This window comes from Bombina bombina, chromosome 1 (assembly GCF_027579735.1).
Source record: "Bombina bombina isolate aBomBom1 chromosome 1, aBomBom1.pri, whole genome shotgun sequence".
Lineage (NCBI taxonomy): Eukaryota > Metazoa > Chordata > Amphibia > Anura > Bombinatoridae > Bombina > Bombina bombina.
Window position 1 is genome coordinate 598668030 of NC_069499.1, and position 27093 is coordinate 598695122.

Consider the following 27093-nt stretch of genomic DNA (forward strand, 5'->3'; position numbering starts at 1 on the left):
ACTTTTTGGTTGGAAACCCTAGCGCAACAAGTAGCAAATCGTGATTCTCATGATATTATTATTCTTCTTCAGCATGCTAATAATTTTATCTGTGATGCCATTTTTGATATTATTAGAGTTGATGTTAGGTTTATGTCTCTAGCTATCTTAGCCAGAAGAGCTTTATGGCTTAAGACTTGGAATGCTGATATGGCTTCTAAATCAACTCTACTTTCCATTTCTTTCCAGGGAAACAAATTATTTGGTTCTCAGTTGGATTCTATTATTTCAACTGTTACTGGTGGGAAAGGAACTTTTTTACCACAGGATAAAAAATCTAAAGGTAAAAACAGGGCTAACAATCGTTTTCGTTCCTTTCGTTTCAACAAAGAACAAAAGCCTGATCCTTCGTCCTCAGGAGCAGTTTCAGTTTGGAAACCATCTCCAGTCTGGAATAAATCCAAGCCTGCTAGAAAGGCAAAGCCTGCTTCTAAGTTTACATGAAGGTACGGCCCTCATTCCAGTTCAGCTGGTAGGGGGCAGGTTACGTTTTTTCAAAGAAATTTGGATCAATTCTGTTCACAATCTTTGGATTCAGAGCATTGTTTCAGAAGGGTACAGAATTGGTTTCAAGATGAGACCTCCTGCAAAGAGATTTTTTCTTTCCCGTGTCCCAGTAAATCCAGTGAAAGCTCAAGCATTTCTGAATTGTGTTTCAGATCTAGAGTTGGCTGGAGTAATTATGCCAGTTCCAGTTCCGGAACAGGGGATGGGGTTTTATTCAAATCTCTTCATTGTACCAAAGAAGGAGAATTCCTTCAGACCAGTTCTGGATCTAAAATTATTGAATCGTTATGTAAGGATACCAACGTTCAAGATGGTAACTGTAAGGACTATATTGCCTTTTGTTCAGCAAGGGAATTATATGTCCACAATAGATTTACAGGATGCATATCTGCATATTCCGATTCATCCAGATCATTTTCAGTTCCTGAGATTCTCTTTTCTAGACAAGCATTACCAATTTGTGGCTCTACCGTTTGGCCTTGCTACAGCTCCAAGAATTTTCACAAAGATTCTCGGTGCCCTTCTGTCTGTAATCAGAGAACTGGGTATTGTGGTATTTCCTTATTTGGACGATATCTTGGTACTTGCTCAGTCTTTACATTTAGCAGAGTCTCATACGAATCGACTTGTGTTGTTTCTTCAAGATCATGGTTGGAGGATCAATTTACCAAAAAGTTCTTTGATTCCTCAAACAAGGGTAACCTTTCTGGGTTTCCAGATAGATTCAGTGTCCATGACTCTGTCTTTAACAGACAAGAGACGTCTAAAATTGATTACAGCTTGTCGAAACCTTCAGTCACAATCATTCCCTTCGGTAGCCTTATGCATGGAAATTCTAGGTCTTATGACTGCTGCATCGGACGCGATCCCCTTTGCTCGTTTTCACATGCGACCTCTTCAGCTCTGTATGCTGAACCAATGGTGCAGGGATTACACGAAGATATCTCAATTAATATCTTTAAAACCGATTGTTCGACACTCTCTAACGTGGTGGACAGATCACCATCGTTTAATTCAGGGGGCTTCTTTTGTTCTTCCGACCTGGACTGTAATTTCAACAGATGCAAGTCTCACAGGTTGGGGAGCTGTGTGGGGATCTCTGACGGCACAGGGAGTTTGGGAATCTCAGGAGGTGAGATTACCGATCAATATTTTGGAACTCCGTGCAATTTTCAGAGCTCTTCAGTTTTGGCCTCTTCTGAAGAGAGAATCGTTCATTTGTTTTCAGACAGACAATGTCACAACTGTGGCATACATCAATCATCAAGGAGGGACTCACAGTCCTCTGGCTATGAAAGAAGTATCTCGAATTTTGGTTTGGGCGGAATCCAGCTCCTGTCTAATCTCTGCGGTTCATATCCCAGGTGTAGACAATTGGGAAGCGGATTATCTCAGTCGCCAAACGTTGCATCCGGGCGAATGGTCTCTTCACCCAGAGGTATTTCTTCAGATTGTTCAAATGTGGGGGCTTCCAGAGATAGATCTGATGGCCTCTCATCTAAACAAGAAACTTCCCAGGTATCTGTCCAGATCCCGGGATCCTCAGGCGGAGGCAGTGGATGCATTATCACTTCCTTGGAAGTATCATCCTGCCTATATCTTTCCGCCTCTAGTTCTTCTTCCAAGAGTAATCTCCAAGATTCTGAGGGAATGCTCGTTTGTTCTGCTAATAGCTCCGGCATGGCCTCACAGGTTTTGGTATGCGGATCTTGTCCGGATGGCATCTTGCCAACCATGGACTCTTCCGTTAAGACCAGACCTTCTGTCGCAAGGTCCTTTTTTCCATCCGGATCTGAAATCCTTAAACTTAAAGGTATGGAGATTGAACGCTTGATTCTTAGTCAAAGAGGTTTGTTTCTCTGACTCTGTGATTGATACTATGTTACAGGCTCGTAAATCTGTATCTAGAGAGATATATTATAGAGTCTGGAAGACTTATATTTCTTGGTGTCTTACTCATCATTTTTCTTGGTATTCTTTTAGAATTCCGAGAATATTACAATTTCTTCAGGATGGTTTAGATAAGGGTTTGTCCGCAAGTTCCTTGAAAGGACAAATCTCTGCTCTTTCTGTTCTTTTTCACAGAAAGATTGCTATTCTTCCTGATATTCATTGTTTTGTACAAGCTTTGGTTCGTATAAAACCTGTCATTAAGTCAATTTCTCCTCCATGGAGTTTGAATTTGGTTCTGGGAGCTCTTCAAGCTCCTCCGTTTGAACCTATGCATTCATTGGACATTAAATTGCTTTCTTGGAAAGTTTTGTTCCTTTTGGCCATCTCTTCTGCCAGAAGAGTTTCTGAATTATCTGCTCTTTCTTGTGAGTCTCCTTTTCTGATTTTTCATCAGGATAAGGCGGTGTTGCGAACTTCTTTTGAATTTTTACCTAAGGTTGTGAATTCCAACAACATTAGTAGAGAAATCGTGGTTCCTTCATTATGTCCTAATCCTAAGAATTCTAAGGAGAAATCGTTACATTCTTTGGATGTTGTTAGAGCTTTGAAATATTATGTTGAAGCTACTAAATCTTTCCGAAAGACTTCTAGTCTATTTGTCATCTTTTCTGGTTCTAGAAAAGGCCAGAAGGCTTCTGCCATTTCTTTGGCATCCTGGTTGAAATCTTTAATTCATCTTGCCTATGTTAAATCGGGTAAGACTCCGCCTCAGAGGATTACAGCTCATTCTACTAGGTCAGTTTCTACTTCCTGGGCGTTTAGGAATGAAGCTTCAGTTGATCAGATTTGCAAAGCAGCGACTTGGTCCTCTTTGCATACTTTTACTAAATTCTACCATTTTGATGTATTCTCTTCTTCTGAAGCAGTTTTTGGTAGAAAGGTACTTCAGGCAGTGGTTTCGGTTTGAATCTTCTGCTTATGTTTTTCATTAAACTTTATTTTGGGTGTGGATTATTATTTTCAGCAGGAATTGGCTGTCTTTATTTTATCCCTCCCTCTCTAGTGACTCTTGTGTGGAAAGATCCACATCTTGGGTATTCATTATCCCATACGTCACTAGCTCATGGACTCTTGTTAATTACATGAAAGAAAACATAATTTATGTAAGAACTTACCTGATAAATTCATTTCTTTCATATTAACAAGAGTCCATGAGGCCCACCCTTTTTTGTGGTGGTTATGATTTTTTTGTATAAAGCACAATTATTCCAATTCCTTATTTTATATGCTTCGCACTTTTTTCTTATCACCCCACTTCTTGGCTATTCGTTAAACTGATTTGTGGGTGTGGTGAGGGGTGTATTTATAGGCATTTTAAGGTTTGGGAAACTTTGCCCCTCCTGGTAGGAATGTATATCCCATACGTCACTAGCTCATGGACTCTTGTTAATATGAAAGAAATGAATTTATCAGGTAAGTTCTTACATAAATTATGTTTTTAATATAGATATGAAATTCAAATACCCTGCACTCCGGCCGCCCACTTTAAAACTAATCCAATCAGCACTCTAGCCATATAGTACTTTTTTGGCAGCTAGGGCGCTAATTGGAGAACAGCTCAAACCATTAGCTCACAAAAAAGAACAGTTTGGAAGTGGGCAGCCGGGTTATTTAAATTTCATATCTAGATTACAAAGTAAGTTATAGCATATCTTCATTACATTGATGAATTAAACTCCATCTAAAATATCGCTAACATTCTGAATCTGTTTATCCCATGGGGAGAGTTTACTATCACTTTAAGCTTGAAACTGAGGTTTCTCAACTTTCTGAGCACACTTTAAAAATATATATTTTTAATTCTGTTTAGAAATTTAATAGCTATCACAATTTAGAGTGACTTGGTGGTTTCTTTCTGTTAGAGCATATATCTCCGTAGTGTAAACGTAAAATATACCCTGATTGAGATTCAGGCTGGTGACATGGTAAGTGTTCCCTTTTTTCTGTTTGTTTGTCTATCTGATTGCTACAGGTGCAGACAGATCACATTGTAGCAGCTGTTGGTCTGGAGCCCAACACAGAACTAGCTAAATCAGCTGGACTGGAGCTTGATGGAGACTTTGGGGGTTATAGGGTCAATGCAGAGCTTCAAGCACGCAACAATGTGTGGGTGGTGAGTATGTTACAAATTAAGTCACTGTTACCTACTGTATGTGAGCGCTTCTATTTAGCCGTGTCACTAACTGTCTTTCTCATATCTCATCCTGGATGTCCTCTCACTACCTTAAGCTAAATCTCTCCAAAACTGAGCCGCTTATCTCCACCCCCATTTTTCTATAACTGTTGATAACTCCATCATTACCCCTATGCCCGATGTCTTGGGGTTACACTTGACTCAGATCTTTCTTTCACTCCTCACATTCAGTCTTTGGCTAATTCCTACTGCTTCCATCTTAAAAACATCTCTAAAATTCAACATTTCATTACACAAGACACAACTAAGATTTGAATCCACTCTCTCATCCTTTCCCATCTTGATTACTGCAACTCCATCCTCTCTGGTCTCCCTAGCTGCCGTCTAGCTCTTTTACAATCCATAATGAATGCCTCTGCCAGGCTCAGCTTCTTTACACGTCACTATTTGCTGCACCCCCTCTGCCAATCCCTTTTGGCTTCCTCTAGCCTCCAAAATTAAACACAAAATTCTTACTCTGACATTCAAGGCCCTCAACTGCACTGCTCCCCTGTATATCTCAGACCTTGTCTCCATATACTCTCACTCCTGTCCCCTTTCGCTCTGCTCACAACCTCCTCCTCTCTTGTTACCTCCTCACATTCCCATCTACAGGACTTCTCCAGACTAACCCCGATCTTGTGGACACCCTGCCTCGCTCCACAAGACTCTCCCCTAGTTTTGAATGTTATAAGAGCTCCCTAAAGACTCTTTTGTTCAGAGATGCATACAATGTACGCTAACCTTTTGTAACCTCAGTGCCTCTCCTCCTTTGCAATCCCCTTGAACCCCCTTAGCAAGTAAGCCTATGAGCCTAGCTGTTTATAGATCACCCTCATAAGGGCTGACTGCAACTCTCGGCAGGGCCCTATACCCATTTGATCCCTATAAATGTTACCTGCATACCATGCCTATGTTTATAGCGCTGCAGAATCTTTTGTCGCTCTACAAATAACTGATAATAATAATACTATGACATACCACTGAAATGCATTTTTTATTATTGTGCGATGAAGATAATGTGTTTTTCTAAGACATTAATTTTGTATGTGACAGGCTGGAGATGCAGCATGTTTCTATGACATTAGGCTTGGAAGGAGGAGAGTGGAGCACCATGATCACGCTGTTGTAAGCGGTAGACTTGCAGGAGAAAACATGGCAGGAGCAGCAAAACCTTACTGGCATCAGTCCATGTTTTGGTAAAATCACTTTTAAAACCGATATCACATACTGTTTAGGAATTTATGCACTACAGTTTAACTCAACATGTAAAAAATGCAGTGTTCTCCCAAGGACCTTTTTTAGCGGGTGCACCATCCAGCTGATTTAACTGACCACCTGGCTACAATTTTAAATGAGCTAATATTAAAAATGTTTATTGCACAAATTATCATTAAATAAATTTATGTTAAATTATACAATTAATTTTTGCTTTGGGTAGCATAAAATGTTATAATATTAGAAAGCATTATACTGCCCCCACTTGGCTGCTTTATATTGCCACCCGGCTGGCAAACTATATGTTTCTGGGAAAGGAAATAAAAGTAAGTTTGGCAGACTGGACTTAGGGTACATCCTATGACCATGTGCTCTCAGAATGAACTAGTTGCTAAAGAACATAAAGGGCTAGATTTATCAAAGTCTGGCGGACAGGGGTGTAAATCTTTGCCCCCGTCTGCCTGGCATTGGTTTTCTGTATTGAGCATTGCACACTATGCACACGAGCATGGGCTGTCAACCTCCCCGGTTAAAAAATTCCGGGGTGCTAGAGATACATCACATTACAGGTGGCGAAGTGGGTTAAGATGCAGCGGTTTACTTCTTCTTAGCCCTCCAGCGTGAGGGAGCTTGCAGACTGAACTTTTGATAAATCTGTCATAAAATGGAGAATTTATTATCGGAAAGATGATAAACACTGCATACAAATTGTACCCATCAGGATGCTCTATCTAAATGTAGCCTCCCTAGAAAATAAGTACAACATTTGGTATGGACTATAGGATAAAGTAAAACAGCTTTCTAACCCTCCCCCCCTTCTGCTAGTAGAAGCCATCTTAGGTACTACCAGTTGTCTGCCAGTACCCAGTTTATAGGAATTTTTTGTTTTATTTATTAATCCATATATATTCTTCCTGTAGTATAGGGGTCCCCCTTCACCCACTCCATCTCCCCCCTGTATGCAATCACTATTTCTTTCATGTAATTAGCAAGAGTCCATGAGCTAGTGACGTATGGGATATACATTCCTACCAGGAGGGGCAAAGTTTCCCAAACCTTAAAATGCCTATAAATACACCCCTCACCACACCCACAATTCAGTTTTACAAACTTTGCCTCCTATGGAAGTGGTGAAGTAAGTTTGTGCTAGATTCTACGTTGATATGCGCTCCGCAGCAGGTTGGAGCCCGGTTTTCCTCTCAGCGTGCAGTGAATGTCAGAGGGATGTGAGGAGAGTATTGCCTATTTGAATGCAATGATCTCCTTCTACGGGGTCTATTTCATAGGTTCTCTGTTATCGGTCATAGAGATTCATCTCTTACCTCCCTTTTCAGATCGACGATATACTCTTATTTATATACCATTACCTCTGCTGATTTTTGTTTCAGTACTGGTTTGGCTTTCTACAACATGTAGATGAGTGTCCTGGGGTAAGTAAGTAAGCTTATTTTCTGTGACACTCTAAGCTATGGTTAGGCACTTTTTTATAAAGTTCTAAATATATGTATTCAAACATTTATTTGCCTTGACTCAGGATGTTCAACATTCCTTATTTTCAGACAGTCAGTTTCATATTTGGGATAATGCATTTGTTTCAATCATTTTCTCCAACATAGGTGTGTCCGGTCCACGGCGTCATCCTTACTTGTGGGATATTCTCTTCCCCAACAGGAAATGGCAAAGAGCCAGCAAAGCTGGTCACATGATCCCTCCTAGGCTCCGCCTACCCCAGTCATTCTCTTTGCCGTTGTACAGGCAACATCTCCACGGAGATGGCTTAGAGTTTTTTAGTGTTTAACTGTAGTTTTTATTATTCAATCAAGAGTTTGTTATTTTAAAATAGTGCTGGTATGTACTATTTACTCTGAAACAGAAAAGAGATGAAGATTTCTGTTTGTATGAGGAAAATGATTTTAGCAACCGTTACTAAAATCCATGGCTGTTCCACACAGGACTGTTGAGAGGAATTAACTTCAGTTGGGGGAACAGTGAGCAGTCTTTTGCTGCTTGAGGTATGACACATTCTAACAAGACGATGTAATGCTGGAAGCTGTCATTTTCCCTATGGGATCCGGTAAGCCATTTTTATTCAGACAGTAAATAAGGGCTTCACAAGGGTTTATTAAGACTGTAGACATTTTCTGGGCTAAATCGATCATATTTACACATATTTAGCCTTGAGGAATCATTTAATCTGGGTATTTTTTGTAAAATAATATCGGCAGGCACTGTTTTAGACACTTTATTCTATAGGGGCTTTCCCTAATCATAGTCAGAGCCTCATTTTCGCGCCGGTATGGCGCACTTGTTTTTGAGAACAGCATGGCATGCAGCTGCATGTGTGTGGAGCTCTGATACATAGAAAAGTCTTTCTGAAGGCATCATTTGGTATCGTATTCCCCTTTGGGCTTGGTTGGGTCTCAGCAAAACAGATTCCAGGGACTGTAAAGGGGTTAAATATAAAAACGGCTCCGGTTCCGTTATTTTAAGGGTTAAAGCTTCCAAATTTGGTGTGCAATACTTTTAAGGCTTTAAGACACTGTGGTGAAATTTTGGTGAATTTTGAACAATTCCTTCATACTTTTTCGCAATTGCAGTAATAAAGTGTGTTCAGTTTAAAATTTAAAGTGACAGTAACGGTTTTATTTTAAAACGTTTTTTGTGCTTTGTTATCAAGTTTATGCCTGTTTAACATGTCTGAACTACCAGATAGATTGTGTTCTGACTGTGGGGAAGCCAAGGTTCCTTCTCATTTAAATAGATGTGATTTTTGTCATAAAAAATTTAGTAAAAATGATGCCCAAGATGATTCCTCAAGTGAGGGGAGTAAGCATGGTACTGCATCATCCCCTCCTTCGTCTACACCAGTCTTGCCCATACAGGAGGCCCCTAGTACATCTAGCGCGCCAATACTCCTTACTATGCAACAATTAACGGCTGTAATGGATAATTCTATCAAAAACATTTTAGCCAATATGCCCACTTATCAGCGAAAGCGCGACTGCTCTGTTTTAGAAAATACTGAAGAGCATGAGGACGCTGATGATATTGTTTCTGAAGGGCCCCTACACCAGTCTGAGGGGGCCAGGGAGGTTTTGTCTGAGGGAGAAATTTCAGATTCAGGAAAAATTTCTCAACAAGCTGAACCTGATGTGATTACTTTTAAATTTAAGTTGGAACATCTCCGCGCTCTGCTTAAGGAGGTGTTATCCAATTTGGATGATTGTGATTATCTGGTCATTCCAGAAACACTATGTAAAATGGACAAGTTCCTAGAGGCCCCGGGGCCCCCCGAAGCTTTTCCTATATCCAAGCGGGTGGCATACATTGTTAATAAAGAATGGGACAGGCCCGGTATACCTTTCGTACCTCCCCCCATATTTAAAAAATTGTTTCCTATAGTCGACCCCAGAAAGGACTTATGGCAGACAGTCCCCAAGGTCGAGGGGGCGGTTTCTACTCTAAACAAGCGCGCCACTATACCCATAGAAGATAGTTGTGCTTTCCAAGATCCTATGGATAAAAAATTAGAAGGTTGCTAAAAAAGATGTTTGTTCAGCAAGGTTACCTTCTACAACCAATTGCATGCATTGTCCCTGTCACTACAGCCGCGTGTTTCTGGTTCGATGAGCTAGAAAAGGCGATTATTAGTAATTCTTCTTCTTATGAGGAGATTATGGACAGAATTCGTGCTCTTAAATTGGCTAATTCTTTCACCCTAGACGCCACCTTGCAATTGGCTAGGTTAGCGGCGAAAAATTCTGGGTTTGCTATTGTGGCGCGCAGAGCGCTTTGGTTAAAATCTTGGTCAGCGGATGCGTCTTCCAAGAACAAATTGCTTGACATTCCTTTCAAGGGGAAAACACTGTTTGGCCCTGACTTGAAAGAGATTATCTCTGATATCACTGGGGGCAAGGGCCACGCCCTTCCTCAGGATAGGTCTTTCAAGGCCAAAAATAAACCTAATTTTCGTCCCTTTCGCAGAAACGGACCAGCCCCAAGTGCTACGTCCTCTAAGCAGGAGGGTAATACTTCTCAAGCCAATCCAGCCTGGAGACCTATGCAAGGCTGGAACAAAGGAAAGCAGGCCAAGAAACCTGCCACTGCTCCCAAGACAGCATGAGATGCGGGCCCCCGATCCGGGACCGGATTTGGTGGGGGGCAGACTCTCTCTCTTCACTCAGGCTTGGGCAAGAGATGTTCTGGATCCTTGGGCGCTAGAAATAGTCTCCCAAGGTTATCTTCTGGAAGTGATTCATCCTGTTCCATTAAGAGAACGAGGGATGGGGTTCTACTCCAATCTGTTCGTAGTTCCCAAAAAAGAGGGAACGTTCAGACCAATCTTAGATCTCAAGATCCTAAACAAGTTTCTCAAGGTTCCATCGTCCAAAATGGAAACCATTCGAACAATCCTTCCATCCAGGAAGGTCAATTCTTGACCACGGTGGATTTAAAGGATGCGTATCTACATATTCCTGTCCACAAGGAACATCATCGGTTCCTAAGGTTCGCATTCCTGGACAAACATTACCAGTTCGTGGCGCTTCCTTTCGGATTAGCCACTGCTCCTAGGATTTTCTCAAAGGTACTAGGGTCCCTTCTGGCGGTGCTAAGACCAAGGGGCATTGCTGTAGTACCTTACTTGGACGACATTCTGATTCAAGCGTCGTCCCTTCCTCAAGCAAAGGCTCACACGGACATAGTCCTGGCCTTTCTCAGATCTCACGGATGGAAAGTGAACGTGGAAAAGAGTTCTCTATCTCCGTCGACAAGAGTTCCCTTCTTGGGAACAATAATAGACTCCTTAGAAATGAGGATTTTTCTGACAGAGACCAGAAAAACAAAACTTCTAAGCTCTTGTCGGATACTTCATTCCGTTCCTCTTCCTTCCATAGCGCAGTGCATGGAAGTGATAGGTTTGATGGTAGCGGCAATGGACATAGTTCCTTTTGCGCGCATTCATCTAAGACCATTACAACTGTGTATGCTCAGTCAGTGGAATGGGGACTATACAGACTTGTCTCCGAAGATACAAGTAAATCAGAGGACCAGAGACTCACTCCGTTGGTGGCTGTCCCTGGACAACCTGTCACAAGGGGTGACCTCCCGCAGACCAGAGTGGGTCATTGTCACGACCGACGCCAGTCTGATGGGCTGGGGCGCGGTCTGGGGATCCCTGAAAGCTCAGGGTCTTTGGTCTCGGGAAGAATCTCTTCTACCGATAAATATTCTGGAACTGAGAGCGATATTCAATGCTCTCAAGGCTTGGCCTCAGCTAGCGAGGGCCAAGTTCATACGGTTTCAATCAGACAACATGACGACTGTTGCGTACATCAACCATCAGGGGGGAACAAGGAGTTCCCTGGCGATGGAAGAAGTGACCAGAATCATTCAATGGGCGGAGACTCGCTCCTGCCACCTGTCTGCAATCCACATCCCAGGAGTGGAAAATTGGGAAGCGGATTTTCTGAGTCGTCAGACATTGCATCCGGGGGAGTGGGAACTCCATCCGGAAATCTTTGCCCAAATCACTCAACTGTGGGGCATTCCAGACATGGATCTGATGGCCTCTCGTCAGAACTTCAAGGTTCCTTGCTACGGGTCCAGATCCAGGGATCCCAAGGCGACTCTAGTAGATGCACTAGTAGCACCTTGGACCTTCAAACTAGCCTATGTATTCCCGCCGTTTCCTCTCATCCCCAGGCTGGTAGCCAGGATCAATCAGGAGAGGGCGTTGGTGATCTTGATAGCTCCTGCGTGGCCACGCAGGACTTTGTATGCAGATCTGGTGAATATGTCATCGGCTCCACCATGGAAGCTACCTTTGAGACAAGACCTTCTTGTTCAAGGTCCGTTCGAACATCCGAATCTGGTCCCACTCCAGCTGACTGCTTGGAGATTGAACGCTTGATCTTATCAAAGCGAGGGTTCTCAGATTCTGTTATTGATACTCTTGTTCAGGCCAGAAAGCCTGTAACTAGAAAAATTTACCACAAAATTTGGAAAAAATATATCTGTTGGTGTGAATCTAAAGGATTCCCTTGGGACAAGGTTAAGATTCCTAAGAGTCTATCCTTCCTTCGAGAAGGATTGGAAAAAGGATTATCTGCAAGTTCCTTGATGGGACAGATTTCTGCCTTGTCTGTGTTACTTCACAAAAAGCTGGCAGCTGTGCCAGATGTTCAAGCCTTTGTTCAGGCTCTGGTTAGAATCAAGCCTGTTTACAAACCTTTGACTCCTCCTTGGAGTCTCAACTTAGTTCTTTCAGTTCTTCAGGGGGTTCCGTTTGAACCCTTACATTCCGTTGATATTAAGTTATTATCTTGGAAAGTTTTGTTTTTGGTTGCAATTTCTTCTGCTAGAAGAGTTTCAGAATTATCTGCTCTGCAGTGTTCTCCTCCTTATCTGGTGTTCCATGCAGATAAGGTGGTTTTACGTACTAACCTGGTTTTCTTCCAAAAGTTGTTTCTAACAAGAACATTAACCAGGAGATAGTCGTGCCTTCTCTGTGTCCGAAACCAGTTTCGAAGAAGGAACGTTTGTTGCACAATTTGGATGTTGTTCGCGCTCTAAAATTCTATTTAGATGCTACAAAGGATTTTAGACAAACATCTTCCTTGTTTGTTGTTTATTCTGGTAAAAGGAGAGGTCAAAAAGCAACTTCTACCTCTCTCTCTTTTTGGATTAAAAGCATCATCAGATCGGCTTACGAGACTGCCGGACGGCAGCCTCCTGAAAGGGTCACAGCTCCTTCCACTAGGGCTGTGGCTTCCACATGGGCCTTCAAGAACGAGGCTTCTGTTGATCAGATATGTAGGGCAGCGACTTGGTCTTCACTGCACTCTTTTACCAAATTTTACAAGTTTGATACTTTTGCTTCTTCTGAGGCTATTTTTGGGAGAAAGGTTTTGCAAGCCGTGGTGCCTTCCATTTAGGTGACCTGATTTGCTCCCTCCCTTCATCCGTGTCCTAAAGCTTTGGTATTGGTTCCCACAAGTAAGGATGACGCCGTGGACCGGACACACCTATGTTGGAGAAAACAGAATTTATGTTTACCTGATAAATTACTTTCTCCAACGGTGTGTCCGGCCCACGGCCCGCCCTGGTTTTTTAATCAGGTCTGATAATTTTTTTTTCTTTAACTACAGTCACCACGGTATCATATGGTTTCTCCTATGCAAATATTCCTCCTTAACGTCGGTCGAATGACTGGGGTAGGCGGAGCCTAGGAGGGATCATGTGACCAGCTTTGCTGGCTCTTTGCCATTTCCTGTTGGGGAAGAGAATATCCCACAAGTAAGGATGACGCCGTGGACCGGACACACCGTTGGAGAAAGTAATTTATCAGGTAAACATAAATTCTGTTTTTTCTTACCTTAAAATTTTTTTTTTCCCTGTGGGCTGTTAGGCTCGCGGGGGCTGAAAATGCTTCATTTTATTGCGTCATTCTTGGCGCAGACTTTTTTGGCGCAAAATTTTTTTTTCTGTTTCCGGCGTCATACGTGTCGCCGGAAGTTGCGTCATTTTTTGACGTTTTTTTTGCGTCAAAAGTGTCGGCGTTCCGGATGTGGCATTTAGGCGCCAAATAATATGGGCGTCTTTTTTGGCGCTAAAAAATATGGGCGTCATTTTTGTCTCCACATTATTTAAGTCTCATTATTTATTGCTTCTGGTTGCTAGAAGCTTGTTCACTGGCATTTTTTTCCCATTCCTGAAACTGTCATTTAAGGAATTTGATCAATTTTGCTTTATATGTTGTTTTTTCTTTTACATATTGCAAGATGTTCCACGTTGCAACTGAGTCAGAAGATACTTCAGGAAAATCGCTGCCCAGTGCTGGAGCTACCAAGCTAAGTGTATCTGCTATAAACTTTTGGTATCTGTTTCTCCAGCTGTTGTTTGTATTGCATGTCATGACAAACTTATTAATGCAGATAAAATTTCCTTTAGTACTGTTACATTACCTGTTGCTGTTCCGTCAACATCTAATTTTCAGAGTGTTCCTGATAACATAAGAGATTTTATTTTTTAAATCCATTAAGAAGGCTATGTCTGTTATTTCTCCTTCTAGTAAACATAAAAGTCTTTTAAAACTTCTCTTTTTTCAGATGAATTTTTAAATGAACATCATCATTCTGATACTGATAATGGTTCTTCTGGTTCAGAGGTTTCTGTCTCAGAGGTTGATGCTGATAAATCTTTGTATTTGTTCAAGATGGAATTTATTCGTTCTTTACTTAAAGAAGTATTAATTGCATTAGAAATAGAGGATTCTGGTCCTCTTGATACTAAATCTAAACGTTTAAATAAGGTTTTTAAATCTCCTGTAGTTATTCCAGAAGTGTTTTCTCTCCCTGATGCTATTTCTGAAGTAATTTCCAGGGAATGGAATAATTTGGGTAATTCATTTACTCCTTCTAAACTTTTAAGCAATTATATCCTGTGCCATCTGACAGATTAGAGTTTGGGACAAAATCTCTACGGTTAATGGGGCTGTCTCTACTCCTGCTAAACGTACTACTATTCCTACGGCAGATAGTACTTCATTTAAGGATCCTTTAGATAGGAAAATTGAATCCTTTCTAAGAAAAGCTTACTTATGTTCAGGTAATCTTCTTAGACCTGCTATATTTTTAGCGGATGTTGCTGCAGCTTCAACTTTTTGGTTAGAAGCTTTAGCGCAACAAGTAACAGATCATAATTTTATAGCATTATTATTATTCTATAACATGCTAATAATTTTATTTGTGATACCATCTTTTGATATCATTAGAGTTGATGTCAGGTATATGCCTCTAGCTATTTTTAGCTAGAAAAGCTTTATGGCTTAAAACTTGGAATGCTGATATGTCTTCTAAGTCAACTTTGCTTTCCCTTTCTTTCCAGGGTAATAAATTATTCGATTCTCAGTTGGATTCTATTTTCTCAACTGTTACTGGAGGGAAGGGAACTTTTTTACCAAAGGATAAAAAATCTAAGGTAAATTTAGGTCTAATAATCATTTTCGTTCCTTTCCTCACAACAAGGAACAAAAGCCTGATCCTTCATCCTCAGGAGCGGTATCAGTTTGGAAACCATTTCCAGTTTGGAATATATCCAAGCCTTATAGAAACCTATAGCCAGCTCCTAAATACCCATGAAGGTGCTGCCCTCATTACAGCTCAGCTGGTATGGGGTAGTTTACGTTTTCTTCAAGGAAATTTAAATCAATTCCGTTCACAATCTCTGGTTTCAGAACATTGTTTCAGAAAGGTACAGAATTGGCTTCAAGTTAAGGCCTCCTGCAAAGAGATTTTTTTCTTTCCCGTGTCCAAGTAAACACAGCAAAGGCTCAGCATTTCTGAAATGTGTTTCAGATCTAGAGTTGGCTGGAGTAATTATGCCAGTTCCAGTTCTGGAACAGGGGCTGGGGTTTTATTCTATCTCTTCATTGTACCAAAGAAGGTCAATTCCTTCAGACCAGTTCCGGATCTATCAATATTGAATCGTTATGTAAGGATACCAACATTCAAGATGGTAGCTGTAGGACTATCCTGCCTTTTGTTTAGCAAGGGCATTATATGTCTACAATAGATTTACAGGATGCATATCTGCATATTCTGATTCATCCAGATCACTTTTAGTTTCTGATATTCTCTTTTTAGACAAGCATTACCAGTTTTGTGGCGCTACCGTTTGGCCTAGCGTCAGCTCCAAGCATTTTTTTCAAAGGTTCTCGGTGCCCTTCTGTCTGTAATCAGAGAACAGGGTTTTGGTATTTCCTTATTTGGACGATATCTTGGTACTTGCTCAGTCTTCACATTTTCGCAGAATCTCATACGAATTGACTTGTGTTGTTTTTTCAAGATCATGGTTGGAGGATCAATTTACCAATCAGTTCATTGTTTCCTCAGACAAGGGTAACCTTTTTAGGTTTCCAGATAGATTCAGTGTCTATGACTCTGTCCTTGTCAGATAAGAGAAGTTTAACATTGATATCAGCTTGTCAAAACCTTCAGTCACAATCATTCCCTTTGGTAGCCTTATGCATGGAACTTTTAGGTCTTAGGACTGCCGCATCGGATGCAATCTCCTTTGCTCGTTTTCACATGCGACCTCTTCAGCTCTGTATGCTGAACCAGTGGTGCAGGGATTACACAAAGATATCTCAATTAATATCTTTAAACCGATTATACGACACTCTCTGACATGGTGGACAGTTCACCATCGTTTAGTTCAGGGGGCTTCTTTGTTCTTCCGACCTGGACTATAATCTCAACAGATGCAAGTCTTACAGGTTGGGGAGCTGTGTGGGGGTCTCTGACGGCACAAGGGGTTTGGGAATCTCAGGAGGTGAGATTACCGATCAATATTTTTGAACTCCGTGCAATTTTCAGAGCTCTTCAGTCTTGGCCTCTTCTGAAGAGAGAGTTGTTCATTTGTTTTCAGATAGACAATGTCACAGCTGTGGCATACATCAATCATCAAGGAGGGACTCACAGTCCTCTGGCTATGAAAGAAGTATCTCGAATTTTGGTTTGGGCGGAATCCAGCTCCTGTCTAATCTCTGCGGTTCATATCCCAGGTGTAGACAATTGGGAAGCGGATTATCTCAGTCGCCAAACGTTGCATCCGGGCGAATGGTCTCTTCACCCAGAGGTATTTCTTCAGATTGTTCAAATGTGGGAACTCCCAGAAATAGATCTGATGGCTTCTCATCTTAACAAGAAACTTCCCTGGTATCTGTCCAGATCCCAGGATCCTCGGGCGGAAGCAGTGGATACATTATCACTTCCTTGGAAGTATCTTCCTGCCTATATCTTTCCGCCTCTAGTTCTTCTTCCAAGAGTATTCTCCAAGATTCTAAAGGAATGCTCGTTTGTCCTGCTGGTAGCTCCAGCATGGCCTCACAGGTTTTGGTATGCGGATCTTGTCCGGATGGCCTCTTGCCAGCTGTGGACTCTTCCGTTAAGACCAGACTTTCTGTCGCAAGGTCCTTTTTTTTCATCAGGATCTCAAATCCTTAAATTTTAAGGTATGGAATTTGAACGCTTGATTCTTGGTCAAAGAAGGTTTCTCTGACTCTGTGATTAATACTATGTGACAGGCTCGTAAATCTGTATCTAGAGAGATATATTATAGAGTCTGGAAGACTTATATTTCTTAGTGTCTTTCTCATCATTTTTTCTTGGCATTCTTTTTGAATACCGAGAATTTTACAGTTTCTTCAGGATGGTTTAGATAAAGGTTTGTCCGCAAGTTCCTTGAAAGGACAAATCTCTGCTCTTTCTGTTCTTTTTTCACAGAAGGATTGCTAATCTTCCTGATATTATTGTTTTGTACAAGCTTTGGTTCGTATAAAACCTGTCATTAAGTCAATTTCTCCTCCTTGGAGTTTGAATTTGGTTCTGGGGGCTTTTCAAGCTCCTCCTTTTGAACCCATGCATTCTTTGGTTGTTATATTACTTTCTTGGAAAGTTTTGTTTCTTTTGGCCATCTCTTCTGCCAGAAGAGTCTCTGAATTATCTGCTCTTTCTTGTGAGTCTCCTTTTCTGATTTTTCATCAGGATAAGGCGGTGCTGCGAATTTTTTTTTAATTTTTTACCTAAGGTTGTGAATTTTAACAACATTAGTAGAGAAATTGTGGTTCCTTCATTATGTCCTAATCCTATGAATTCTAAGGAGAAATCATTGCATTCTTTGGATGCTGTTAGAGCTTTGTATTATTATGTTTAAGCTACTAAGTCTTTCCGAAAGACTTCTAGTCTATTTGTCATCTTTTCCGGTTCTAGAAAGGCCAGAAAGCTTCTGCCATTTCTTTGGCATCTTGGTTGAAATCTTTATTTCATCATGCCTATGTCGAGTCGGGTAAAATTCCGCCTCGAAGGATTACAGTTCATTCTACTAGGTCAGTTTCTACTTCCTGGGCGTTTAGGAATGAAGCTTCGGTTGATCAGATTTGCGAAGCAGCAACTTGGTCCTCTTTGCATACTTTTTCTAAATTCTACCATTTTGATGTGTTTTCTTCTTCTGAAGCAGTTTTTGGTAGAAAAGTACTTCAGGCAGTGGTTTCAGTTTGAATCTTCTGCTTATGTTTTTCATTAAACTTTATTTTGGGTGTGGATTATTTTCAGCAGGAATTGGCTGTCTTTATTTTATCCCTCCCTCTCTAGTGACTCTTGTGTGGAAAGATCCACATCTTGGGTAGTCATTATCCCATACGTCACTAGCTCATGGACTCTTGCTAATTACATGAAAGAAAACATAATTTATGTAAGAACTTACCTGATAAATTAATTTCTTTCATATTAGCAAGAGTCCATGAGGCCCGCCCTTTTTTGTGGTGGTTATGATTTTTTTGTATAAAGCACAATTATTCCAATTCCTTATTTTATATGCTTTCGCACTTTTTTCTTATCACCCCACTTCTTGGCTATTCGTTAAACTGAATTGTGGGTGTGGTGAGGGGTGTATTTATAGGCATTTTAAGGTTTGGGAAACTTTGCCCCTCCTGGTAGGAATGTATATCCCATACGTCACTAGCTCATGGACTCTTGCTAATATGAAAGAAATGAATTTATCAGGTAAGTTCTTACATAAATTATGTTATTTCTATAGTGTAGGTTCTCCCTCCCCATTAGATTTATTTTTTTGTAGTGTAGGCCTTATCCCTCCCTCTCCCTTAAAAACCTAAATGTTCCAAGGGATAGGGAAATGTAAGAAAAAATGTAGGACGACAAGAATTATATTCTCATAACACACAAATTTAAAAAAAAACATGGGTTTGTGCACATAAAAGCCAGGAAGCTCAAAACTTAAATTATTCCTCCCATTCTTTGTTGATGGCTACTGGATATCACCAAACACAACAGTATAAGTCACACTTTTGAGCCTAGATGATATTTTATCGATTTAGGTTTTAGATCTGACATTGATAAACGTAATGTAGATTTAGGAGCATGAGTGATTACATGGGACGAGAGAGCTTTTCGGTAGTTTGTACTGAAATTGATTTTTATAGTACCCTTTAATTAAACATTTGCTCGTCCCGCAGGAGTGATCTGGGACCTGAGGTTGGTTATGAAGCTATTGGCATAGTGGACAGTTCCCTTCCAACTGTTGGAGTATTTGCTAAAGCAACAGAGAAGGACACACCCAAGAGAGCAGCTGAGGAGAGCGGTGAGCAATTATAGTGTAGTTGGTGTTAGAGATTATACAAGAAGGAAAAGCGTATAGCAGTGAGATTAGTGTGATGGAAAGAGAGATCTTAAATGTTGAAGCAGTTAAAAGGGATGCAGCATAGCTAGATACAAAATATCACCTGAACATCTCTAAGTAAAAAAGGAAAATAGTTTACCTCAAAATGTCTTCATTAGCTACGTCCCATTATAAAGGAACTTAAAGTAGCGAATCAGGATCCTGCCCTGAGAATTGCAAAAGAGTGTGTATCTGGCATTTGCAGACATAGTTGTTATTTTCCTCCATCTTGCACATTTTCAATGAAATTTCATGTAATCACAGTAAAGTGTGACATCAGCACTGATGAAGCTGATTGGCTGAATCTTGTCAGCTGAAGAAATTTGGAGGTAAAATATCTTCCATTTTTCACATAGAGATGCTATAGGTGATATTTTCTAGTCAACTTTTTACAATTATGCTGCATCACTTTTAAGTGATTTAGCATATGGGTTTTATGTCCCTTTAATGAAGAAGAATGATATGCGGGGCACAGGAAAAAAAAGAGCGAAGTGATACAAGGAGATGGGGTAAAACATATCAGGAGATGATAAAGTATTACATAATATAATGGAAGAAATGGGGTTTGGGGAGGGACAAATGAGGAATTTAGTAGCATAGTTTAAGGGGGTTTGAAGGGAGTGGGATGCGTTAGCTAGAATAAGATGAGATATAAAGAGGAAAGAAAATGAATAGTACTGTGAGATGATGGATGGGGTAGTAAGAAACAGAAAAAATGAAGCAATCTCCTGCAGTTAAATTAATTTGTACAATGTTTTTTATTAACTATTTGTTTATCTGAATCACACTACGGCAGGTACTGGAATTCGCTCTGAAAGTGATGTTCAGGAAGTGACCCAACAAGAACCACTACCTCTTAGCCCATCGCCCTCCACTCCAGCTCCTGCTCAGCAGGGAGAGAATTATGGAAAAGGAGTTGTGTTCTACCTGCGGGATAATGTGGTAGTAGGAATTGTACTGTGGAATGTGTTTAACCGCATGCCAATTGCTCGCAAGGTAAGAGAAATGTGGCGCTTTGAATAACTTATGTAAAATTTTAGATACAGAGGAATGTAAAGGAAAGTAGAAAATATCTCCTCCAATGTACAAAATACTAAAACCTGAGAGTTGGCCCAAATTGTTATACACATGGACACTATCTGATAGTAAATAAAAACACAACTTATGAGAATACAGAAAGCTTTTGACATACTGAATGAAAATGTCTTTATACAGTCATTAGGTGTATTGGTGCCGCTGACACCTTTTTATTACATAAACAGTATTACCATTGGACACCTGTTATTTCATTGATCATTTGAGCCACTTAAAGCGGGTATTGGAAATTTTAAACAACTTTATTTAAAAACTTTTCAAAAGAGTTAGAAGTTAATGTTAAGGTTGCTTTGTATAAAGTTGTCTTGGGTAAAAGTACAATTACAAGTTCTAATGTAAACAAATAGTGGTTAGGATTCAAAACAATAACATGTGACCTTGCCTTCCATATATAAATGCCAGTATATCCAGGTGAGTGCAGTCTGAGCCCTTTACCTTTGAATGATGGGAAGTATATATTTCGTCATATCTCTGTGGTTGACCAAGGGACAGTAAAGTCAAAATTAAACTTAAATTGATTGAGATAGAACATAAGATTTTAAACAACTTTACAATTTGCTTCTATTATCCGTTTTGCTTAGTTCTCTTATTATCCTTTGTTAAAGAATAATCCTAGGTAAGCTCAGGAGTATGTACTTGTCTTAAGCCATCGGGCAGCAGTGTTTGCAATATTGTTTATAGCGATGTTATACATAGTTACAAATACTTCTGCCATAGAATGCTACAGACATGTGCACACTCCTAAGTTCCTATCAGCCTACCTAGGATTAGTCTTTAAAAAAGAATACCAAAAGAACAAAGCAAGATTTATAACAGAAGTAAATTGCATGTTCTATCTAAATCATGAAAGTTAAATTTTTACTTTACTGCCCCTTTAATGTGTGTGTGTATATATATTTATTTATATATATATATATATATATATATATATATATATATATATATATATATATATATATATATATATATATATATATATATAACGTGTATACATGTGTATTTGTGTTTATATGTGTATGTATATGCACACATACATATACTCTCACACACACACATCTCTCTCTCTCTCTCTCTCTCTCTCTCTCTCTCTCTCTCTCTCTATATATATATATATATATATATATATATATATATATATATATATACATTTTTGAGCCCTTCCCAGTCAAACACCTTGAAATATCAAATATCATTTTTATCCAAATGTAATATGTTTTTAATATAAATACTTTAACTACTTATGTTCTTCACTTAGAAGAAAATGTTATTTTTATTGTTAAAACCTTAACGGCCACCGACATACAGGGGTATGTTGGCGGTCATTCACATATGCTCATGCATGCACTGGAAATAGAGCAGGCCTTGCCAATGTCGAGCTACATCTGCATGCCTCGAAGCTGCGCTAATAAAACCCTTAACTACCGCAGACGTACAGTATGTATATATATATGTGTGTGCATGTTGCGGGTAGAGTCTATATTGGGTAATCCAAGGATTGCCCAAGCGGCTGTGGGTAAAGCCTGATGTAAGATCATAAATCCCCTCAGACTGTTTGAGGCACTGCTTCAAACATATATACAATGCACTGTAATTCCCCCTGCTTTTAAAACTAATTCCCCAAGGTTTACTTAGGGTGGATGCCAGAGGATAATTAAGAATTATTTAATTAAGAATTACAGTACATCAGGCTTTACTCACAGCCGAATTACAGTATATTGGGCTTTAACCACAGCCGCTTGGGTAATCCTAGCATTACCCGGGTGATTTCTGACTTTACCCGTAACATATATATTAGCAACAAGTAGAAGCACTCAACCAGGAACATACAATAGCTCAATAGCTTGTTCTCTGGCAAATTGCCACTGAGGAGCAGCTGCTTTATGACCAATTGTGCTGTCACAGAGGAAAAGTTTCCTTAAGTATATCAGTCTGATACCGCCTATACAGGTCAGTCCAGCCCCGAAATACATGGCAATCCTTCTCTGAACGAAGAACATGGCAACCCCAGAGAATCATTTCGGCCTTCTTTGGTTCTCGTCAGTTAGGTGCAGTCATATCCCTTTAGACACATTGGGCAAGAAGTTTACGTCTGGTTTACCCATGACACTTAGGGAGACCCCCAAGAGTCATATTTTACATATTAGCAACAAGTAGAAGCTTGTTCTCTGGCAAATTTCCTCCTTGAGGCTGGTTATGCCTCTTTATGCCCAATTGTGCCTTCACAGAGGAGAAGTTTCCTAAAGTATATCAAGTTGATCCCTCCTATACAGGTCCGTCCAGTCTCAAAATACCAGGTAATCCTCCTGTGAACAAAGAATGTGGCAACTCCAGATGATCGTTTCTGATATATATATATATATATATATATATATATATATATATATATATATATATATATATACACCTATATATAATTTCCTTCTTAGCTGATAAGAGTCCATAGCTTCATAACATGTGGGATATATTCCAGCCTATCAGGAGGTCAATAACCATCACAGAGCTTAAGTATTTCGTAATGCATTTGTCCTAGTGCCCCTCCTGGTTAGTGCTCAAGCGAAAGACAGAACAGGGTTTTGTAGCGAGCCCCATAGAAGTCTATGGGGAAAGGGAGTTAGCGCAGTTGCATTATCTGACCTCCAGATGTTATAGCACTCAAGTCTTTTACTTGCACATTATCATTTTACTTTCAACTTGTAATACCAGCACAAATATAAGAGCGCTATTGATTTAACTTGAATGGTGTTACCATTCAACTGTACTAATATTTTTGCACTCCATTTGTAATGTAACTCATAGATGGGTCAATACCAAAGCATAGCCAAAAAGCAAGGGATGTCATAAGGAACATAAAATAAAATTAACTAGAACTCTGAAAGAATAATAACTTTCTAATCTGCAATTGTCTTACCAATGTGTCCTGAGCTAAGGCATATAAATCACATTGACAAAATAGGGTGACAACCTGGTGAAGATGACTGTATGAAGTAGTTGTAGTCTCATAAACAGCAATGATAATCCAAAATATCATTCTTTGCCTACCTTGGTGTAGCCCATAGTTCAGGGCTCGACAAACCAAGGAGCTACTGGCTCCTAGAATTTTACCCTACTCCTGGCCTTAACTTTTTGGGTTATATATATGTACAAACCACTGTCTAGCTCCTAAAAGTATGTCTGGCTCCACAATTTTTCACCAGTTGGCTTCTAGTGATACAGTGCTGCTCCTGTGCCTACCTAGAAAAGCTTTTTTTAAAAATAGGTAACAATAGAACTAAAAAAGTGTTATTGACTTTCATATCCCTTTAATGAACTGCAGAACAATGCAGGTTTTGCTAGCATGATGACCATGGCAAAGCAAATTAAACAATAGAAGTAAATTTGAAAGTTGCTTAAAATTGAATGCTCTGTTTAATGAAAGAAAAAAATGTCCCTTTTATTTCTTTTTTTTATAAAAGTAATAGTCATACAATTGTGTACTATTATACAATTCTAAAGAAGGTGAATGAAAATGTATTAGATATAATAGGGAGGGATAAAGAAGAGCATAGTGGTTGGAAAGTCTGAAGAGAGGGGGAGGTGTGTCGAGCTACGTTGATTACAGGTATTTTATAAAGTGAAACATAGAGATAGAGAGAATCTACTATTGAAAGTGGGGGAAAATTTTGGTGGAGCCATTGGAGTAAGGGACAGACAGAGGAGAGACACCTGCAAGAGAAAAGGACAGGTGGAGACACGGTAGTAGGAATGAGAGCTGCTAGAAAGGGGGACAGGTAATCAATAAAAGTGCTAGAGAGAAGAGTAGAGTTGCTATGGGAAGGTATATTTAAATATTTACCCCCTCTCTCTTTTCAGATAATTAAAGATGGTGAAGAACATGCTGACCTCAATGAAGTGGCAAAACTCTTCAATATTCATGAGGAATAAACCACCAAAACTGGAGTGATCACCAGGCCACAAAATCAGTAACCTGAATAGAAATCTGAAGCCCATGAAAACTGCTTCACACAATCAGGATTTTTCTAGTAGTGGTACAATGTAAAAAGGAGCACTTTTCCCCCAGAACCACTAAAGCCTTTTCAGACCACAACAGAATTTAGCTTGGGACTTTAATCAGATACTGTGACTTGAGCCCCTGTTATCAGCATCCGTCCACACTCCCAAATATTTGCATCTACCCAGAAATTGTCCCTTAACATGAACTAATGTATTGGGGTTGAAGCCCCATGTCTTGTGGGGCTTCACACTACATAATATGTATCCACCTGAATAATGTGGCCCCATTGAGGAATGTTCCAAAAATCAACACTTGCTCTTTCTGTGTCCATAACAAGCTCAAGTATGAGTATTCTGGCATATTTGCTCCTCTGAAATCAGAGAATATGTCTCTGTAATTGAGTAAAGACTGATAGAGAAGCAGATGAGTCTGAGGGTACTGTATATGGGGAAATGTCTGTATATTTCTACATCCAAAATAAAAAAAAAATCTTTGATTCTTTTACTTACATTTAATGTCCTATACCCAAATTACCCTTATAGCAGACATTTTTACGGGAGATTTTTAGGGAAGATGCATAAAAGTTAAAATATTTAATTTATTTTCAGGTAAATAGTTCCAATGAAATTAGTAGTAAAGCATTAAACGTCTAAAACGTGAAAAATTGTCAACTCATTTATCTACTTCTCTTTGTGCTGTCAGAGTATCAGAAGATGTGATTTTTACTTATTTTTGTTAGATCCTTAACTGAAGCAATCTGTGGGTAAAACTTTCTTTACTCAGTACTGCAATGTGAAAACATCACACCAATTCAAAGTTTTTTTTCTTTATTATTTGTTTTTGGTAAGTAGGATTTCTTTTCTATGCCACAATTTCATTCCAATTAATAGTGGGATTCAATTCCTGGCCAACAAGAGGAGGCAAAGAGCACAGCAGCAAAGCTGTTAAGTGTCACTTCCCTTACCTGTAATCCCCAGTCATTTTCTTTGCCTCTGTCAAGGGAGGATGTGCGAAGATGGTGTCTGAAGATATTTAATCCTTTAATGGGTACTTTTCCCTGCAAGCAAGGATTGGGGCTATGCTGTGTCCATGTCAATCTCTTTAGTAAGAGTAATGGTGGCTTTTAACAGTTAGAAAATGGCGAGGTAGTCTTTGCTTAACTTCTAACAACAGTGCTATCCCAATATACAAAAAACAGGGTTGGTTACTCTGTTTGTTCTTTTCTACAGGTCAATGTCAGAGATGGATTACTCTGTCACACATAAGAAGCTGTTCCTGTTCGACAGCCGGATCAACAGGTAAGTGCTTTCTTTTGCATGATGTACATGATGTAATTCTTCTTGTAAGAAGGAACGTCTGTTGCACAACTTGGACGTGGTTCGTGCTTTGAAATTTTACTTGCAGGCAACCAAAGATTTTCGTCAAACATCTTCTTTGTTTGTTGTCTATTCTGGAAAGCGTAGGGGTCAAAAGGCTACGGCGACTTCTCTTTCCTTTTGGCTGAAAAGCATCATCCGTTTGGCATATGAGACTGCTGGACAGCAGCCTCCTGAAAGGATTACAGCTCATTCTACTAGAGCGGTAGCTTCCACATGGGCTTTTAAAAATGATATTTCTGTTGAACAGATTTGTAAGGCTGCGACTTGGTCTTCGCTTCATACCTTTTCAAAATTTTACAAATTTGATACTTTTGCTTCTTCGGAGGCTATTTTTGGGAGAAAGGTTTTACAAGCAGTGGTGCCTTCCGTTTAGGTTTCTGTCTTGTCCCTCCCTTCATCCGTGTCCTAAAGCTTTGGTATTGGTATCCCACAAGTAAGGATGAATCCGTGGACTTGGTACATCATGCAAAACAAAACAAAATTTATGCTTACCTGATAAATTTCTTTCTTTTGCAATGTACCGAGTCCACGGCCCGCCCTGTCTTTTCAAGACAGATAGTATTTTTTTTATGTAACTTCAGTCACCTCTGCACCTTATAGTTTCTCCTTTTCTTCCTTGGCCTTCGGTCGAATGACTCTGGGGTGGAGTTAAGGGGGGAGCTATATAGACAGATCTGCTGTGGTGCTCTCTTTGCTACTTCCTGTCAGGAAGGACAATATCCCACAAGACTTGGTACATCGCAAAAGAAAGAAATTTATCAGGTAAGCATAAATTTTGTTTTTAAAGGTATATCTTTTATGATCTCTGTAAAGAAAATTATAACAGCATAAGCGTGTATAATTTTATTCATAATCTGATCACTACATAAATATATTTGCATTGTGTATATAAATTTTAAGTAATCTAAAGAATTTAGGAATAAATATTAATTTCAATTGTTTTGTATATACATTTTAATTGGAGGTTATTTTAAAGAATAAATAAATTGTATTATAACCCTGTTATATACTGACATTACCATAAGAAATGTTTTTTGCATAACTTGGATGTTGTGCGTACTCTAAGCTTTTTCCTGCAAGCAACTAAAAGATTTTCGGAAGACTTCTGCCCTTTTCTTGTCTTCTCTGGTAAGCGTAAGGGTCAGAAGGCCACTTCTACAACTCTTTCTCTTTGGTTGAGAAGTGTTATCCGGTAAGCGTATTAGACAGCTGGACGACAACCTCCTGAGAGAATTACGGCTCTTTCAATAGAGCCGTCTCCTCTTCCTGGGTTTTCAAAAATGAAGCTTCTGTGGAGCAGATCTGCAAGGCGGCCATTTGGTCCTCGTTGCATACATTTTCCAAAATTCTACAAATTTGATACTTTTACCTCGGCTGAGGCTTCTATTGGGAGAAATGGTCTGCCTGTCTTGTTCTCCCTCACTTTCATTTTGTGTCCTCTAGCTTGGGTATTGGTTCCTACTAGTAATTGGAATGGAATTGTTCCATGTCATAGGAAAGAG

At 39.7% G+C, this 27093-nt stretch overlaps 1 protein-coding gene across 2 annotated transcripts in view; it reads left to right on the forward strand.

Annotated features, from left to right (window-relative positions):
• Positions 1 to 24708, forward strand: part of AIFM1 (apoptosis inducing factor mitochondria associated 1) — a 94559-nt gene extending 69851 nt beyond the window's left edge. For both annotated transcript variants that reach the window (XM_053698923.1, XM_053698924.1), the window contains 5 exons: positions 4472 to 4612; positions 5729 to 5871; positions 18924 to 19048; positions 19923 to 20122; positions 24071 to 24708. In XM_053698923.1, the coding sequence (XP_053554898.1) occupies positions 4472 to 4612; positions 5729 to 5871; positions 18924 to 19048; positions 19923 to 20122; positions 24071 to 24142 (681 nt within the window). In that variant the 3' untranslated portion in view covers positions 24143 to 24708. The remainder of the gene's footprint in view (positions 1 to 4471; positions 4613 to 5728; positions 5872 to 18923; positions 19049 to 19922; positions 20123 to 24070) is intronic.
• The last annotated feature ends 2385 nt before the right edge of the window (positions 24709 to 27093 follow it).